Source organism: Ahaetulla prasina, chromosome 4 (assembly GCF_028640845.1).
Source record: "Ahaetulla prasina isolate Xishuangbanna chromosome 4, ASM2864084v1, whole genome shotgun sequence".
Taxonomy (NCBI): Eukaryota; Metazoa; Chordata; class Lepidosauria; order Squamata; family Colubridae; genus Ahaetulla; species Ahaetulla prasina.
Genome location: NC_080542.1, coordinates 22,453,497 through 22,470,370, shown reverse-complemented (window position 1 = coordinate 22,470,370; position 16,874 = coordinate 22,453,497). Strand labels below are relative to the sequence as shown.

The following is a 16,874-nucleotide window of genomic DNA, read 5'->3' as shown; positions in this document are numbered from 1 at the left end:
TTATTGTCATATAAGAATTAAGTATCTTATCAAATTATTATCAAATAAGAAATCACTAAGCTCAGATGAATCACTATTGAATGTATAAAGTTGCAAGAAAAATATCTGGGTCCTTGGTGATTTGTCGCAGATGTTTCATTACCCAAATTAGGTAACATCATCAGTGCAAAAAGAGTTAAAGTTTTAACCTCCCTATATCAACTAATGTGAATTAAATCCGTGCAGCCAAGAAATTGGATAATGTACAGTCTTACATATCTATACCAAAGAAATGAGATGCAAAAAAGTATGCATGTTACTGAACTAATTCCTCATGGAAGTCAAATTTCAATGAAGAATTCACAAAGGAGAATACACAATGTACTGAGAAAGAAGTGCTAAATAGCCACTTCCAGGCAGGATTCAGAAAAATAGAGAATGTCATAGCAGAGAGCTAATACAGAATAAATAAATATAGAAAATATCTTCGTTTTCTTCACAAGAGCAAGGCTGTTTATTTATATAAGCCTGCCCTACTCAGGCAGCAGGACTATGGGCAACATTCAGCATAAACATAGATTAATATTTTTATTTATTTATCAAGTTTCTACACCACCCATCTCACTTAAGTGACTAGGCAGTTTACAAATAAAATAGTACAAAACATAATTAAAAGCACAGTTAAAAACAAAATTAAAAAACAAAGTTAACATTTACAAGTTAAAAGTAATGTATCAATGTTAATGATAATTTAAAAACTAACCACAACTGATGTATAAATACAAATGCTAAGGTGCACAGAACGAATTGTGGCAATCATATTAAAATGTAGACTGATAGCTAATGAATTTACTGGAAGATTTCATTGTTCTTATGAAGAAGCTCTTTATGGAAAAAGAACATGTGCTAACAAACTGAATTTGGAGAAATGGATGATTTCGGGAAGGGAGTGAAACGAGGACACACCTCAGTCCCATGTTTATTGAGTTGTACACTGAGTGCATTATTAAAAGGGCAGGACTGGAATAAATGAAAACTGAAATCAAAATAATATTACTGTTTTGCCTCAGGCAGGACTTGAACTAAACAGTTTCCTGGTTTCTTGCATAATGATCTAACCACTACCCCAACTGGTTCTTAGCAAATTCATATTTGACATCAAAGAACTGAAGGTGGATTTAAGAATATATATCAATGGATAATGTAGTGGAGAAATAAGGAGGAGATTTGCCTTCCCACCTAAAATCAATATTAGATTAATGCAAGATCATGAAAATAAAAGTCAGAATAGTTACTTAAACCAACAGTCACAAAGGAACTGGAGACAATGAAGCTGGAGAGCTAGAGCAGAGGTGTCCAACCTTGACAATTTTAAGACCTGTGGACTTCAGTTCCCAGAATTCCCAGCACAGCTGGCTGGGGAATTCTGGGAACTGAAGTCCGCAATTCTTAAATGTCTTCCCCTTATATTGGAATGGGGCTGACTTTTTTTAATAGTCATACATGCAGAGACATCAGTACATTTGTGTGTAAATGTGTGTAAATGCAGTGCAATTTGGGGCATGCCGCCAGCCTTGTAGAACCCTCAGTGATCAAGCTCACTGCATGAAAGGTCCTAATTTATGCCAAAGTATTGAAAAATACCATTCAGACAGCTTTCAAATGCTGTGAGGTTTCAGTGTTGTAATGCTGAGTGTCTGTGACCTAAAATTAGCACACATTAGATGTAGATCCTGAGAAGACCAGTTATTTGGAACTGCAGGCTTCAATTTTCAGCATTAATCTGTCTTTCCTTCTTGCCTGCGGTTTGGAAAAGCTGCTTTTATCTCATGGGTGGAATTTAAGCAGGAAGCTTGCACAAAATGGGAGGATTATAACTACTGTGCTGGCATTTTTAGATGCCTTCATGAAAAACCTGACGGCAAATTCTGCTTCCTAAAATGTGCATTTAGCTAGTTTACCTGAGCAAATGCTGAAGTGATGGGATGCTTTCCCTTGCATTCTAGGAAGATATCCCATAGTGAATGTTATACTGTACAGATAATCCTCAATTTACAACCATTTGTTTAGTGACCATTCAAAGTTAAAATGGCACTGAAAAAAATGACTTATGACTGGTTTTTACACTTAAGACTGTTGCAGCATCCTGATGGTCACGTCATCAGATTTTGGTTGCTTGGCAACTAGCACATATGTGGGACAGTCCCTGGGTCGCGTGATCACCTTTTGCAACTGTCTGACAAGCAAAGTCAGTGGGGAAAACAGATTCACTTAATAACCGTGTTACTAACTTAACAACTGCCACGATTCACTTAACAATTATGAAAAGGAAAGTAGTATAATAGGGCCAGATTCACTTAACAACTACAGCCCTGCCCGAGCTGCTGGAGGTGCTTGCCGGGGTGGTGGTTGAGACCCCCAGACTTATGGTCATGGGGGACTTCAACTTACCATCGACCGGCCTGTCATCAACGGCGGCTCGGGAGTTCATGGCCTCCATGACGGCCTTGGACCTGACACAAATAGTTGATGGCCCTACTCACATTGGGGGAGGCACACTGGATCTGATTTTTATCTCTGGACAGTGGTTAAATGATCTGGATTTAGGAGATTTAGTTACTGAGCCCTTGTCATGGTCAGATCATTTTCTCCTTCGTCTAGACTTTCGGACCGCCACTCAACACCGCAGGGAGGCGGGACCAATATGTTGGTTCTGTCCCAGGCGCCTGATGGACCCGGAGAGGTTCCTAACGGAGCTTGGGCCATTTCCTGAGGATCTGGCCCACGGCACGGCTGAAGAGCTAGTTGCGGCCTGGGAACTGGCCACGACTGGCGCTTTAGACCACGTCGCGCCTTTGCGGCCTCTGACCCAGCGCAGATCTCAACCAGCTCCTTGGTTTTCTGAGGGAGATGAAACGCCGGAGAAGTGCCTGGAGATCCAGCTGTTCCGAGGCTGACCGGACACTAGTTAGGTCCTATAGTAGGACTTACCTAGTGGCACTGAAGGAAGCGAAGCGTTCCTACGTTTCCTCCCTCATTGCATCGGCAGATAACCGCCCGGCGGCCCTGTTTCGGGTGACCCACTCCCTCCTTCATCAGGAGGTGCGGGATGACCCCTTACAGGGCCGTGCTGAGGAGTTTAGTGGTTATCTATACGATAAAATCGTTCAGTTTCGGGATGGATTGGATCAAAATTGGGTAGATCCAGGTGAGAGGTCGGAGACTCGTCTTGTTGAGACCGTTTGGGATGGATTTGATCCTGTGACTCCCAAGGACATGGACAGGTTGTTGGGGCGGTTGAATGCCACCACATGTTTACTGGACCTGTGCCCCTCCTGGCTGGTGCTGGCCACGCAGGAAGTGACACAAGGCTGGCTCCAGGGGATTATCAATGCTTCTTTGATGGAAGGGGTTTTCCCTGCTGCCTTGAAAGAGGCGGTGATGAGACCCCTCCTCAAGAAGCCTTCCCTGGACCCAGCTGTTTTGGGAAATTATCGTCCGGTTGTTGAGAGTGTGGTTGCATGTCAATTACCCCAATACCTGGATGAATCTGTCTATCTAGACCCGTTCCAGTCCGGCTTCCGGCTCGGATACAGTACGGAGACGGCTTTGGTCGCGTTGGTTGATGATCTCTGGAGGGCCAGGGACAGGGGTTATTCCTCTGCCCTGGTCCTATTAGATCTCTCAGCGGCTTTTGATACCATCGACCATGGTATCCTACTGCACCGGATAGGGAGTTTGGGAGTGGGAGGCACCGTTTATCAGTGGTTCTCCTCCTATCTCTCTGACCGGTCACAGACGGTGTTGGCAGGAGGGCAGAGATCGACCGCGAGGCCCCTCACATGTGGGGTGCCGCAGGGGTCGATTCTCTCGCCTCTCCTGTTCAACATCTATATGAAGCCTCTGGGTGAGATCATCAATGGCTTTGGGATGAGGTACCAACTGTACGCTGACGACACGCAGCTGTACTTTTCCACCCCAGGCCATCCCAACGAAGCTATCGTAGTGCTGTCCCGGTGTCTGGAAGCTGTACGGGTCTGGATGGGGAGAAACAGGCTCAAACTCAATCCCTCCAAGACGGAGTGGCTGTGGATGCCAGCACCCCGGTACAGTCAGCTGCAGCTGCGGCTGACTGTTGGGGGCAAATCACTGGCCCCAGTGGAAAGGGTGCACAACTTGGGCGTCCTCCTGGATGGGTGGTTGTCTTTCGAAGATCATTTGACAACTGTCTCCAGGAGAGCTTTTCACCAGGTTCGCCTGGTCCGCCAGTTGCGCCCCTTCCTTGACCGGGATGCCTTATGCACGGTCACTCATGCTCTGGTTACCTCTCGCTTGGATTACTGCAATGCTCTCTACATGGGGCTCCCCTTGAAGAGCACCTGGAGGCTCCAGTTGGTTCAGAATGCAGCTGCGCGGGTGATAGAGGGAGCCGCACGTGGCTCCCATGTAACACCACTCCTGCGCAGACTGCACTGGCTACCTGTGGTCTTTCGGGTGCACTTCAAGGTTTTGGTGACTACCTTTAAAGCGCTCCATGGCTTAGGGCCAGGGTACTTACGGGACCGCCTGCTGTTACCGAATGCCTCCCACCGACCTGTACGCTCGCACAGAGAGGGACTCCTTAGGGTGCCGTCCGCCAAGCAATGTCGGCTGGCAGCCCCCAGGGGGAGGGCCTTCTCTGGGGGGGCGCCCACCCTTTGGAATGAACTTCCCCCTGGACTTCGTCAAGTGCTGGACCTTCAGACCTTCCGCCGCGAGCTGAAGACCTATTTGTTTATTCGCGCAGGACTGGCATAGGATTTTAATAGTTTTAATATTTTAATATTTGTTATAATTTTATAATTTTATGGGGTTCTACCATTTTAATGTTTTAATTCAGCCATTTATTTAATAATTTTTTTAATTCATTATTTTATGTGTATATTGTTGTTGTTTTATCTTGGCTGTAAACCGCCCTGAGTCCTTCGGGAGAAGGGCGGTATAAAAATTCAATTAATAATAATAATAATAATAATAATAATAATAATAATAATAATAATAATAATAATAATAATAATAATAATAATAACTGTCTCACTTAGCAATGGAAATTTTGGACTCAGTTGTGGTCCCAACCTGAGGACTCCCTGTGTCCAAATTTTCATCAGTTCAGCCTCATAATTGACTAAATTTATTTCCCTTTCAGACATACACCTAGGATTGCTTTCTTACAAATCTAAATATTGACTGTGAGAAAATTTTAGAAACTTGGCTGTTCTTCTCCAATAGTAGTATCCAAAGCGGAATGTCCGGATTCAGCTTCTATGGAGTTTCTCAATCATCCAGGTCATGGTTGTCCAAAAGGTGCTTTTTCAAAAGGCAACTGGGCTTTCTGTTTTTTCTTTGAAGATGATTCTCTTCTTATCCAAGAAGCTTCCTCAGCTCTGAAGAAGGTTCTTGGATGGGAAGCGAAAGGCCTTCAAAGAAAAAAATCAGAAAGTCCAGTTGCCCCTTGGAAAAGCACCTTTGGGATATCTGGATTCAGTCACAGCTTTGTCCAGGGGTGAAATGCTACCGGATTGCATGATCCGGTAGCGATCGTGGCCAGTAGTTCGGCAATCCGGTAGCGATGGCGGAGCAAAGCTCCACCCACCTGCCAGGGTATTACTTCCTGGTTTTTTAGCTTCTCTGCATGCACAGAAGGTTTGCGCATATGCAGAAGGTTTGTGCACACATGGGATATATGCACGTGGTGCATACACTTCTGAACTGGTAAGGAAGATAAGTAGATTTCACCCCTGGCTTTGTCCATACAGTATCAGCCTAGTGAATGCTCAAATTTCCTCTTTCCGCTATGTATTCAAAATGGACAGTGAGTAAGATAGATATATCTATAAGTGTGTGTGTGTGTGTGTGTGTGTGTAACATGTATGTTATGTACGTGTATGTGTGTATACTTTTTTTGAGAGTGGGCAATAGAATTTCATTTTTAATATATGCCAGTGTCCTCACAGTAAAAAAATAACAATAAAGGTCTATCTATCTATATATCTATCTAATTTGCTCAGTGCTCCTTGGAAATCAGAATGATTAATCTTCTTGTTATCTTTTTCTCCCTTCAGAGATTAGCCGTAATCTACTGCCACGTTCCCGCCGCCTTCTCCTCTTGCTCAACCCCTTTGGAGGCAAAGGTAACGCACTGCAGTGGTGTCAGAGTCACATCCTTCCCATGATTACCGAGGCAGATGTCAGCTTCAACTTGATCCAAACAGGTAGAGCTTCAAGGGGGGGAGGGGAGAAGTCACCGTAAGAATACTAGATGACTTTGTCTCTTGATAGCCTTCTCCATGCTGGTGCCCTCCAGATGCCTTAGGGTTGCAGTTCCCAGAATCCTATTGGCCCTGCAAGTTGAAATTCTGGGAGTCACAGCCCAGATGCATCAGAAGGTCAGCAGTCTGGGAGTAGTTGTCCTAGAAAACAAACCATAACCTATAAAGTTCCTTTTAAGGAGTTAATGTTTTGGAGCCATCATGGGTGGAACAAGAATGCAAAACTGATTTGGGGATATATTCAATGACTGATTTTCCAAGATGCCAGTGGTGGTGGTGGTGGTGGTAAGGGTGATGATACTCTGCTTTTTTTTAACTAGAGTAATCCTACCTTGAACTAGTTTCTTATAGTGGTTAAGGCAGCAGACTAAAAAATTAGGAGACCATGAGTTCTAATTCCGCCTTGGGGACCATGAATCCCACATGGAGAGGAAAATCCAACATTATTGAAATGAAATTTATTATGAATAGCGCTCGAGCTGTGACTACTCTTGAGCCCATAATTTTTGCTAAATGAAACATTTGTTAAGAGAAGTTTGCCCAATTATACAACCTTTTTTGACCCAGTTGTTAAGTGAATCAGTCCAGTTGTTAAGTTAGAAGACGATTATTAAGTGATTCTGGCTTCCCAATTGACTTTGCTTGTCAGAAAGTCGCAGAAGGTGATCACATGACCAGAGGGCACCACAACTATCATAAATATATACCAGTGGCGAAGCGTCTAAGTTTTGGTCATGTGACCACGGAGATGCTGCAACAGTTGTCAGTGTGAAAAACAGTCATAAGTCATTTTTTTCAGTGCCATTGTGAGTTGGGACAGTCACTAAATGAACTGTTGAAGGCTACCTGTATTCTGTGTTGGGGATTAAGGTTAGTGCACTTACTTTATTGCTAAATTGAACCAAGATGCTTCAAAATTCATCAAAACAGAAGGATAGAGGTCTGTTTACTATTCATGTTTTTACCAGGTTAATCTTTGAAAGATGGTGGAGTTAATCTCCAAACAAAAGTTAGATCTTCTTGTATGTAGAAGTGGTGGCAACCAACTGTTCTCCAAAGAAATAAGGCCACAAGTTTTGCTGCCCCATTTTTGAAAATACGAAATCCAGCTGCTAAACTCAGTACTATTTTCATCCATTGTCAGATATACTGATCTATGGGGAGGGAAAATGTGATGTCTTCTTGGCATCCCACATATTTAAAAAAGATTATGGAGAAAACTAACAGCCAGAGGATCCATGAGATTCAGTGAAATTCTGCTAAATAGAACAAACTTTCTTTCCACAAAGATGATCTCTGCTTGGTGGATCATGATTTTTTGTAGAAAACAAACGAAACTGTCATCATAGACAATTCTGGGTAGCATAAACTAAACATCTGTGAATTAGGTTAACTAAAAGAAATCTCAAAATTGAGGATTAAATATTAAAATTTGCTATATCTGCCTTTGCTTCAGGGTTCTACAGAGGGCAGGATTGTCTACATCTGCAGAATGATCTAGAATGTACTAAGTTTTACTAAGTAAACATGAAGATCTTGCAACATTTAAGAACAGGGGTGTCCATAAGGACACTTGTACAAAAGTGGGGAAGCTGTGAGGGTTTTTTGTGTGTGTGTGGGGGAAATATTTCTCCAGCCAAGCCTTCCCTTAAGAAACCTTTAAAGAAACACAATTTTCCTTCTGCTTCTGTCCGTCTCTCCAGCGTTCTGTACCACTGAGAATAAATTATGCTTCCTGCTGCTGATATTGCACCTAAAGTCATAAACACAAAGCACCTCACCCAAACTTTGCATAATCACTGAAATATGATTAGAATTAATTATTCACCAAAATGTGGAAATTGCAGCCATTTACTTTATAGCCCCCGATTTTCATCTGCAGCACCAGTCACATGCCACTTTGTGCAATAACTTTAACCATTCAGTAATTAATGCAACAGCGTCTTTGTTCCATATACTTATAAATAGCCACTTCCTTGTCACAGAAGACAAGTCACAGTTGTCTCCAGGAGGCCAGCCACTGAAGCAGGCTGTCAGGTCAGAAAACAAGAGTTGGAGCTCAGCTACTTAATTTTATGCCTGTCTTTGTCTTCCTCAGAGAGACAGAACCATGCCCGGGAGCTGGTGCAGAGCATCTCTTTAGATGAATGGGATGGCATTGTGGCCATTTCAGGAGACGGACTCCTTCATGAGGTATCCTTCAAACCACCACAACAAGAAGGCAATCCATAGTTCTCTCATCTGCTCAGGCTCACTTCTGGTTACTTGTAGATCTCCTTTGTTGCTTCCCTTAAAACTGAAAAAAAATAAAACCCTCCGGTTTATTTGGGTGGGATTTGGAGAAGAAACGACCTCTTTACTTCCATCTTCTGTCTTCACCTCCAACTAACATGTCTTCATGGCCAAGATAAAAATTTAAAGATAGTTGTGACAATGTGTAAAGTAGGAGTGAGGGGGAAAAAGAGGCTAATTGAGAAAATGGTAATTTCCTGGATTTTGTTCTGTACTTTTATTTATTTATTTATTTATTTATTTAAACTTTTATATCGCCCTTCTCCCGAAGGACTCAGGGCGGTGTACAGCCACAAAATAAAAAACAGTAAAATATACAAAGTTAAAATATCAATTTAAAATACATATTCGATAATGGCCGAATTAAAACCGTCAATTGACCCAACCTAAAAATACCCCATATAAAATTACAAAATTAAAATTTAAAAATTTTTAAAAATTTAAAAATCAGGCCAGTCCCGCTTGGATAAATAAATAAGTTTTTAATTCCCGGCGAAAGGTCCGAAGGTCAGATATTTGGCGCAAACCGGGGGGAAGTTCGTTCCAGAGGGTAGGTGCTCCAACAGAGAAGGCCCTTCCCCTGGGGGCCGCCAGCCGACATTGCTTGGCGGACGGCACCCTGAGAAGACCCTCTCTGTGAGAGCGTACGGGTCGATGGGAGGCATAAGGTAACAGCAGGCGGTCCCGTAAGTACCCGGGCCCTAAGCCATGGAGCGCTTTGAAAGTGGTAACCAAAACCTTGAAGCGCACCCGAAAGACCACAGGTAGCCAGTGCAGACTGCGCAGGAGCGGTGTTACCCGGGAGCACCGTGGAGCTCCCTCAATCACCCGCGCAGCCGCATTCTGGACTAACTGGAGCCTCCGAGTGCACTTCAGGGGTAGCCCCATGTAGAGAGCATTGCAATAATCCAGACGAGAAGTGACGAGAGCATGAGTGACTGTGCATAAGGCATCCCGGTCCAGAAAGGGGCGCAACTGGCGAACCAGGCGAACCTGGTAAAAGGCTCTCCTGGAGACGGCCGCCAAATGGTCTTCAAACGACAGCCGTCCATCCAGGAGAACACCCAAGTTGCGTACCCTCTCTGTTGGGGCCAGTGACTCGCCCCCAACAGACAGCCGCGGTTGCAGCTGGCTGTACCGGGGTGCCGGCATCCACAGCCACTCCGTCTTGGATGGATTGAGTCTGAGTCTGTTTCTCCCCATCCAGACCCGTACGGCCTCCAGGCAACGGGACAGCACTTCGACAGCTTCGTTGGGGTGGCCCAAGGTGGAAAAGTACAGCTGAGTGTCATCAGCGTACAGCTGATAACCCACCCCGAAGCCACTGATGACCTCGCACAACGGCTTCATGTAGATGTTGAACAGGAGAGGTGAGAGAATCGACCCCTGAGGCACCCCACAAGTGAGGCGCCTCGCGGTCGATCTCTGCCCTGCTGTCAACACCGTCTGCGACCGGTCAGAGAGATAGGAGGAGAACCACTGATAAACAGTGCCTCCCACTCCCAAACCCTCCAACCGGCGCAGCAGGATACCATGGTCGATGGTATCGAAAGCCGCTGAAAGATCTAACAGGACCAGGGCAGAGGAAGAACCCCTATCCCTGGCCCTCCAGAGGTCATCCACCAATGCGACCAAAGCTGTCTCCGTGCTATACCCGGACCGGAAGCCGGACTGGAACGGGTCCAAATAGACAGCTTCATCCAGGTACTGGGGAAGCTGCCATGCCACCACACTCTCTACAACCTTCGCCACAAAGCAAAGGTTGGAGACCGGACGATAATTACCCAAAATAGCTGGGTCCAGGGAAGGCTTCTTAAGGAGGGGTCTCACCAGGGCCTCTTTCAAGGCGGCGGGAAAGACCCCCTCCAACAAAGAAGCATTTATAATTCCCCGGAGCCAGCCTCGTGTCACCTCCCGAGTGGCCAGCACCAGCCAGGAGGGACACGGGTCCAGTAAACATGTAGTGGCATGTAACCTCCCCAGCAACCTGTCCATGTCCTCGGGAGCCACAGAATCAAACTCATCCCAAACAACATCAACAAGACGTGTCTCAGTCATCTCATCCGGATCATCACAATCTTGGTCCAAACTATCCCAAAGCTGAACGATTTAGTATAGATAACCACTAAACTCCTCAGCACGTCCCTGCAAGGGGTCATCCCGTCCCCCTTGGTGTAGAAGGGAACGGGTCACCCGAAACAGGGCAGCCGGGTGGTTATCTGCCGACGCAATGAGGGTGGAAACATAGGAACGTTTCGCCACCCTCAGTGCCACTAGGTAGGCTTTCAAGAAAGACCTAACTAGTGTCCGATCAGCCTCGGAACGGCTGGACCTCCAGGTACTCTCTAGGCGTCTTCTCCGGCGTTTCATCTCTCTCAGCTCCTCAGAGAACCAAGGAGCCAATTGAGATCTATGCCGGGTCAGAGGCCGCAAAGGCACGACACGGTCCAAAGCCCCAGACACGGCCTGTTCCCAGGCCGCAACTAGTTCTTCAGTCATGCCGTGGGCAAGATCCTCAGGAAATGGCCCAAGCTCCATCAGGAACCTCTCGGGGTCCATCAGGCGCCTGGGACGGAACCAACACATTGGCTCCGTCTCCCTGCGGTGATGAGCGGCGGTCTGAAAGTCTAGGCGGAGGAGAAAATGATCTGTCCATGACACCGGTGTCGTCACTAAATCCCCTAAGACCAGATCATTGAACCACTGTCCAGAGATAAAAATCAAGTCCAGTGTGGACCCCCCCGTGTGTGTAGGGCCATCAGTTACTTGGATCAGGTCCAAGGCCGTCATGGAAGCCTGGAACTCCTGAACCACCGTCGACGACAAGCCGGCCAATGGCAGATTGAAGTCACCCATGACCAAGAGTCTGGGGATCTCAATCGCCACCCCGGCAAGCACCTCAAGCAGCTCAGGCAGGGCTGTAGTCACGTAGCAAGGAGCCAGGTACGCGATCAAAAGACCCATCTGATTCTTATGGCCCCACTTCACAAGAAGGGATTCACAACCGGCTATCTGAGGCACAATGGACTCTCTCGGCTCCAGACTCTCTCATCACAACCGCCACCCTGCCACCCCTACCCTGGGCCCTTGGCTGATGGAATGCTCGAAAACCCGGCGGGCACAGTTCAACCAGGGGCACACCCCCTTCTGCGCCCAGCTAGGACTCCGTAATGCCCATAAAGTCCGCAGACTCCCCCCGAATATGATCACAAATCAGGGGGGCCTTATTAACCACGGACTGGGCATTACACAACATCAGCCGAAGGCCCTGGCCCTGGGGATCCTGACCTTCTGGGGAACGGGTAAGAACTAAGGGACCGGAGCACGTTATCGCTTTTAAACAGCGAGTCCGTGCTCCCGGAAAATGATACGGCCCCTTGCTTCCGCCATATCTGCCCCTCCCACTTACCGTACAGATGGGGCCAACCTCTACGTCTGGGACGAACCCCTCACCCCCCTCCCTCGGACCAGATAAAACGCCATGGACAGACCCCGGGACTGGACTAACCCTCCCCGACGGGTTCCCCCCCCCCGTCGCTTCCCTCCCCCCCTTTAAAAAACCCTTATTAAAAAAACCTGTGTACAAAACCCCAAAGATTCTTCTTCCTCGCATGCCACCTCTCCGGCATTTTCTATCTACTAGTATGTCTTGTTGGCTTTTATGTTTAAACCAGGGGTTTCCAACCTTGGCAACTTTAAGCCTGGAAGACTTCAACTCCCAGAATTCCCAAGCCAGCTGGTTTTAACTATGTAGTGCATGGGCAGACAAATTAGCCAGAGATCATATATAAATAGTGACTTATTCCTGAGACAGATTTTTGCTACGTTAGCTCATCCTTTCCTCAATTGGTACCTTCCATATATGTTGGATTTTAATTTCCATGTACAGGAAGTCCTTGACTTATAAACCACAATTGGGACCAGAAATTCCATCTCTAAGCAATCTGGAATTGTTCCCAATTTTACAATCTTTTTCTGCTCCCATCATTAAATGAATCACGCAGTCAAGTAAATCCAGCCTCCCCCATTAACTTTGCTTGTCAGAAACTCCGCTGGGAAAATCCTCAGTGGCATCATGTGGCCCTGGAACTGTGCAGCTATTGTAAATACATGCCAGTTACTAAGCTCATGAACTTTGATCATGTGACCGTGGGGATGTTGCAACAGTCATAAGTGTGAGGACAGATCTTATTTTTTTCAGCCCCATAATAATTTTGAATGATTGTTAACTGAGTAATCATGTTGACGGCTACATGTAATGGAAGGGCATGAGATCAGGGAAAGATGCCCTGGATTTTTGCATATCCGCAGCAGAGAATAACGTTGCTTTTTTGGAATCTTGTTGGTTGAGCAGCATTTTGGGTTGTTGTTTTTTTTACAAAAATGGGATTTTTTGTAAACTCTAGGATTCTTTGGAAGAACATTTAAAAGTGTGCTAGATTTCCTACTTGCTTGGATGGGCTGCTCTGGCTTTTAGATGAAGAGCTGCACATGAGAAGTACAGTCCTTGAATGAATGGAAGCCTCCTCATTATGGTTGTAAGTCATAATGGTCACACAATTCTATGAACTTTTTCATAAAATCTGAATGGGTTTGTATTGGGCTGGTTTTGCAGAAAACCAGAAGTAAATACCTGCTTTCACAAAACCCTTGTAAAATGTGGTCATGTGAATCAGAGGGCACTGCAAATGACTGTAAGTGTGGCCCAGATTTGGTAAGTGCCCAAAGTGTGGTCGTGTGACTGGGAAGAACAACCATTGTAACTTTGAATTTGGATCATAAGTACCCCTAGATAGGTCATTGTTTCGAACAATCACTAAGTGACCAGTCATAAGTCGAGGACTACCTGTATTCACCCTTCTCTCTTTTCCTTTCAGGTTATTAACGGTTTGATGGAACGTCCTGACTGGGAGGAAGCAATTAAAATGCCTCTTGGAATTCTTCCCTGCGGATCTGGGAATGCTGTGGCAGCTGCTATTAATTGTAGTGCTGGGTAAGTGAGAAAGCCTCCCTAAATGTAGGCAGTGTGGTACCACAAGACTCTGTCTTAGGTCTTCAACATTTTCATCAATCATTTGGATGAGGGGGTAGATGGGAAACTCATCGAATTTGCAGACGACACCAAGCTGGCCGAAATAGCCAACGCTCCAGAACAGAGGTCTGCAACCTTGGCAACTTTAAGACTTGTGGACTTCAAGTCCCAGAATTCCTTGAAGTCTATAAGACTTAAAGTTGCCAAGATTGCAGACCTCTGCTCCAGAAGCTAGACTTAAGACACAGAAGAATCTTAACACACTTGAACATTGGGTACTATCTAACAAAATGAAATTCAGTGGTGAGAAATGTAAGGTTCTACATTTAGGCAAGAAAAACTAAATGCACAGGTATAGTATGGGTGGTACCTGGTTCAATAGGTCTTGGAGTCCTAGTGGACAGTCACTTAAATATGAGCCAGCGGTGTGCTGCAGCTGCCCAAAAACCCAATGCAGTCGTAAATTGCATTAACAGAGGGATAGAATCAAGATCACGTGACATGTTAGACCACACTTGCAATACTGCATCTAGTTTTGGTCATCACAATGTAGAAAAAGAAGTTGAAACTCTAGAAAGAATGCCGAGAAGAGCAATGAAATGATTAGGGAAGTGGAGGCTAAAACATAAAGAACGGTTGCTGGAATTTGATATGTCTAGTTTAATGAAAAGAAGGATTAGGGGTGACATGATAGTGTTCCAACATCTCAGGGGTTGCCACAAAGAAGAGGGAGTCAAGCCAAAGCACCCGAGGGCAGGACAAGAATCAATGGATAGAAACTAATCAAGGAGAGAAGCAACTTAGAACTAAGGAGAAATTTCCTGCCAGTCAGAATAATTAATCAGTGGAACGACTTGCCTGCAGAAGTTGTGGCTGCTCCAACACTGGAGATTTTAAAGAAGAGATTGGATAACCGTTTGTCTGAAATGGTGTAGGGTTTCCTGCCTGAGCAGGACTAGAAAGCCTCCAAGATCCATTCCAATTCTGTTTCTGTGTTCTGTTCTAAAATCCTGGGAAGGGGTGGTCATTGCCCACCATGATCTTAGCCTTGCATTTAGCCCAGTGACTCTAGCCAGAAAGTAGCAACATTGAATCTTGTGTTCTGTAAGGTTCAGTTCTTGGACAGGTGAAACTAAACCATGCAAAAGTATCAGAGAGCATGCACAGAGTCTTCTTCCTTCCCATGCAACTTTCAGCTTCTGTTTGCTTGCAATTCACAAGCAATGCTTGCAGGACATTTATTATTTATTTATTTATTATTCATATTTGTATACCACCCTATCTCCCGAAGGACTCAGGGCGGTTCACAGGCATATAAAACATTTATATACAAATTAAAATAATCATTAAAAAACTTATTCTAATGCCCAATTATTAAAAATAGAAATATAAATATTAAAACCAATTTAAAACCCCTAAAATTTAAAATCTAAGCCAGTCCTGCACAGATGAATAGATGTGTCTTGAGCTCGCGACGGAAGGTTCGGAGGTCCGGAAGTTGACGGAGTCCTGGGGGGAGTTCGTTCCAGAGGGTGGGAGCCCCCACAGAGAAGGCCCTTCCCCTGGGCGTCGCCAGACGACACTGCCTAGCTGACGGCACCCTGAGGAGTCCCTCTCTGTGAGAGCGCATGGGTCGGTGAGAGGTATTTGGTAGCAGTAGGCGGTCCCGTAAGTAACCCGGCCCTATGCCATGGAGCGCTTTGAAGGTGGTTACCAAAACCTTGAAGCGCACCCGGAAGGCCACAGGTAGCCGGTGCAGCCTGCGCAGGATTGGTGTCATACGGGAGCCACGAGGGGCTCCCTCTATAACCCGCGCAGCCGCATTCTGAACTAACTGCAGCCTCCGGATGCCCTTCAAGGGGAGCCCCATGTAGAGAGCATTGCAGTAATCCAGGCGAGACGTCACGAGGGCGTGAGTGACCGTGCATAGGGCATCCCGGTCTAGAAAGGGGCGCAACTGGCGCACCAGGCGAACCTGGTAAAAGCTCTCCTGGAGACGGCCGTCAAATGATCTTCAAAGACAGCCGCTCATCCAGGAGGACGCCCAAGTTGCGCACCCTTCCATCGGGGCCAATGACTGCCCCAACAGTCAGCCGAGGACTCAGCTGACTGTACCGAGATGCCGGCATCCACAGCCACTCTGTCTTGGAGGATTGAGCTTGAGCCTGTTTCTCCCCATCCAGACCCGTGACGGCCTCCAAGCACCGGGACAACACTGATAGCTTCGCTGGGGTGGCCCGTGTGAAAAGTACAGCTGGGTGTCATCAGCGTACAGCTGGTACCTCACACCGAAGCCACTGATGATCTCACCCAGCGGCTTCATATAGATGTTGAACAGAAGGGGCGAGAGGATCGACCCCTGCGGCACCCCACAAGTGAGACGCCTCGGAGCCGACCTCTGCCCCCCTGTCAACACTGTCTGCGACCGATCGGAGAGATAGGAGAACCACCGATAAACGGTGCCTCCCACTCCCAATCCCCCCAACCGGCGCAGCAGGATACCATGATCGATGGTATCGAAAGCCGCTGAGAGGTCTAATAGGACCAGGGCAGAGGAGCATCCCCTATCCCTGGCCCTCCAGAGATCATCCACCAACGCGACCAAAGCCGTCTCAGTGCTGTAACCGGGCCGGAAGCCGGACTGGAACGGGTCTAGATAGACAGTTTCATCCAGGTGTAAGGGAAGCTGATATGCCACCATACTCTCTACAACCTTCGCCGCAAAGCGAAGGTTGGAGACCGGACGATAATTACCTAAAACAGCCGGGTCCAGGGAAGGCTTCTTGAGGAGGGGTCTCACCACCGCCTCTTTCAAGGCGGCCGGGAAGACTCCCTCCACCAAGGAAGCACTCGTAATTGCCTGGAGCCAGCCTCGTGTCACCTCCTGAGTGGCCAGCACCAACCAGGAGGGGCACGGGTCCAGTAAACACGTGGTGGCATTCAACCTACCCAACAACCTGTCCATGTCCTCGGGAGCCACAGGGTCAAACTCATCCCATAAAATGTCACCAAGACCACCCTCAGCCGTCTCACCCGCGTCACCGCAATTTTGGTCCAGACCATCCCGAAGCTGAACGATTTTATCGTATAGATAACCGTTAAACTCCTCAGCACGTCCCTGCAACGGGTCATCCCGCTCCCCCTGGTGTAGGAGGGAGCGAGTCACCCGAAACAGGGCGGCTGGGCGGTTATCTGCCGATGCAATGAGGGAGGAGGCGTAGCTACGCCTCGCTTCCCTCAATGCCACTAGGTAAGCCCTAGTA

At 46.7% G+C, this 16,874-nt stretch overlaps 1 protein-coding gene across 2 annotated transcripts in view; it reads left to right on the top strand.

Moving 5' to 3' along the window:
• Positions 1-16,874, top strand: part of SPHK2 (sphingosine kinase 2) — a 46,085-nt gene that overhangs the window by 21,568 nt on the left and 7,643 nt on the right. For both annotated transcript variants that reach the window (XM_058180708.1, XM_058180707.1), the window contains 3 exons: positions 6,081-6,230; positions 8,386-8,480; positions 13,457-13,572. In XM_058180708.1, the coding sequence (XP_058036691.1) occupies positions 6,081-6,230; positions 8,386-8,480; positions 13,457-13,572 (361 nt within the window). The remainder of the gene's footprint in view (positions 1-6,080; positions 6,231-8,385; positions 8,481-13,456; positions 13,573-16,874) is intronic.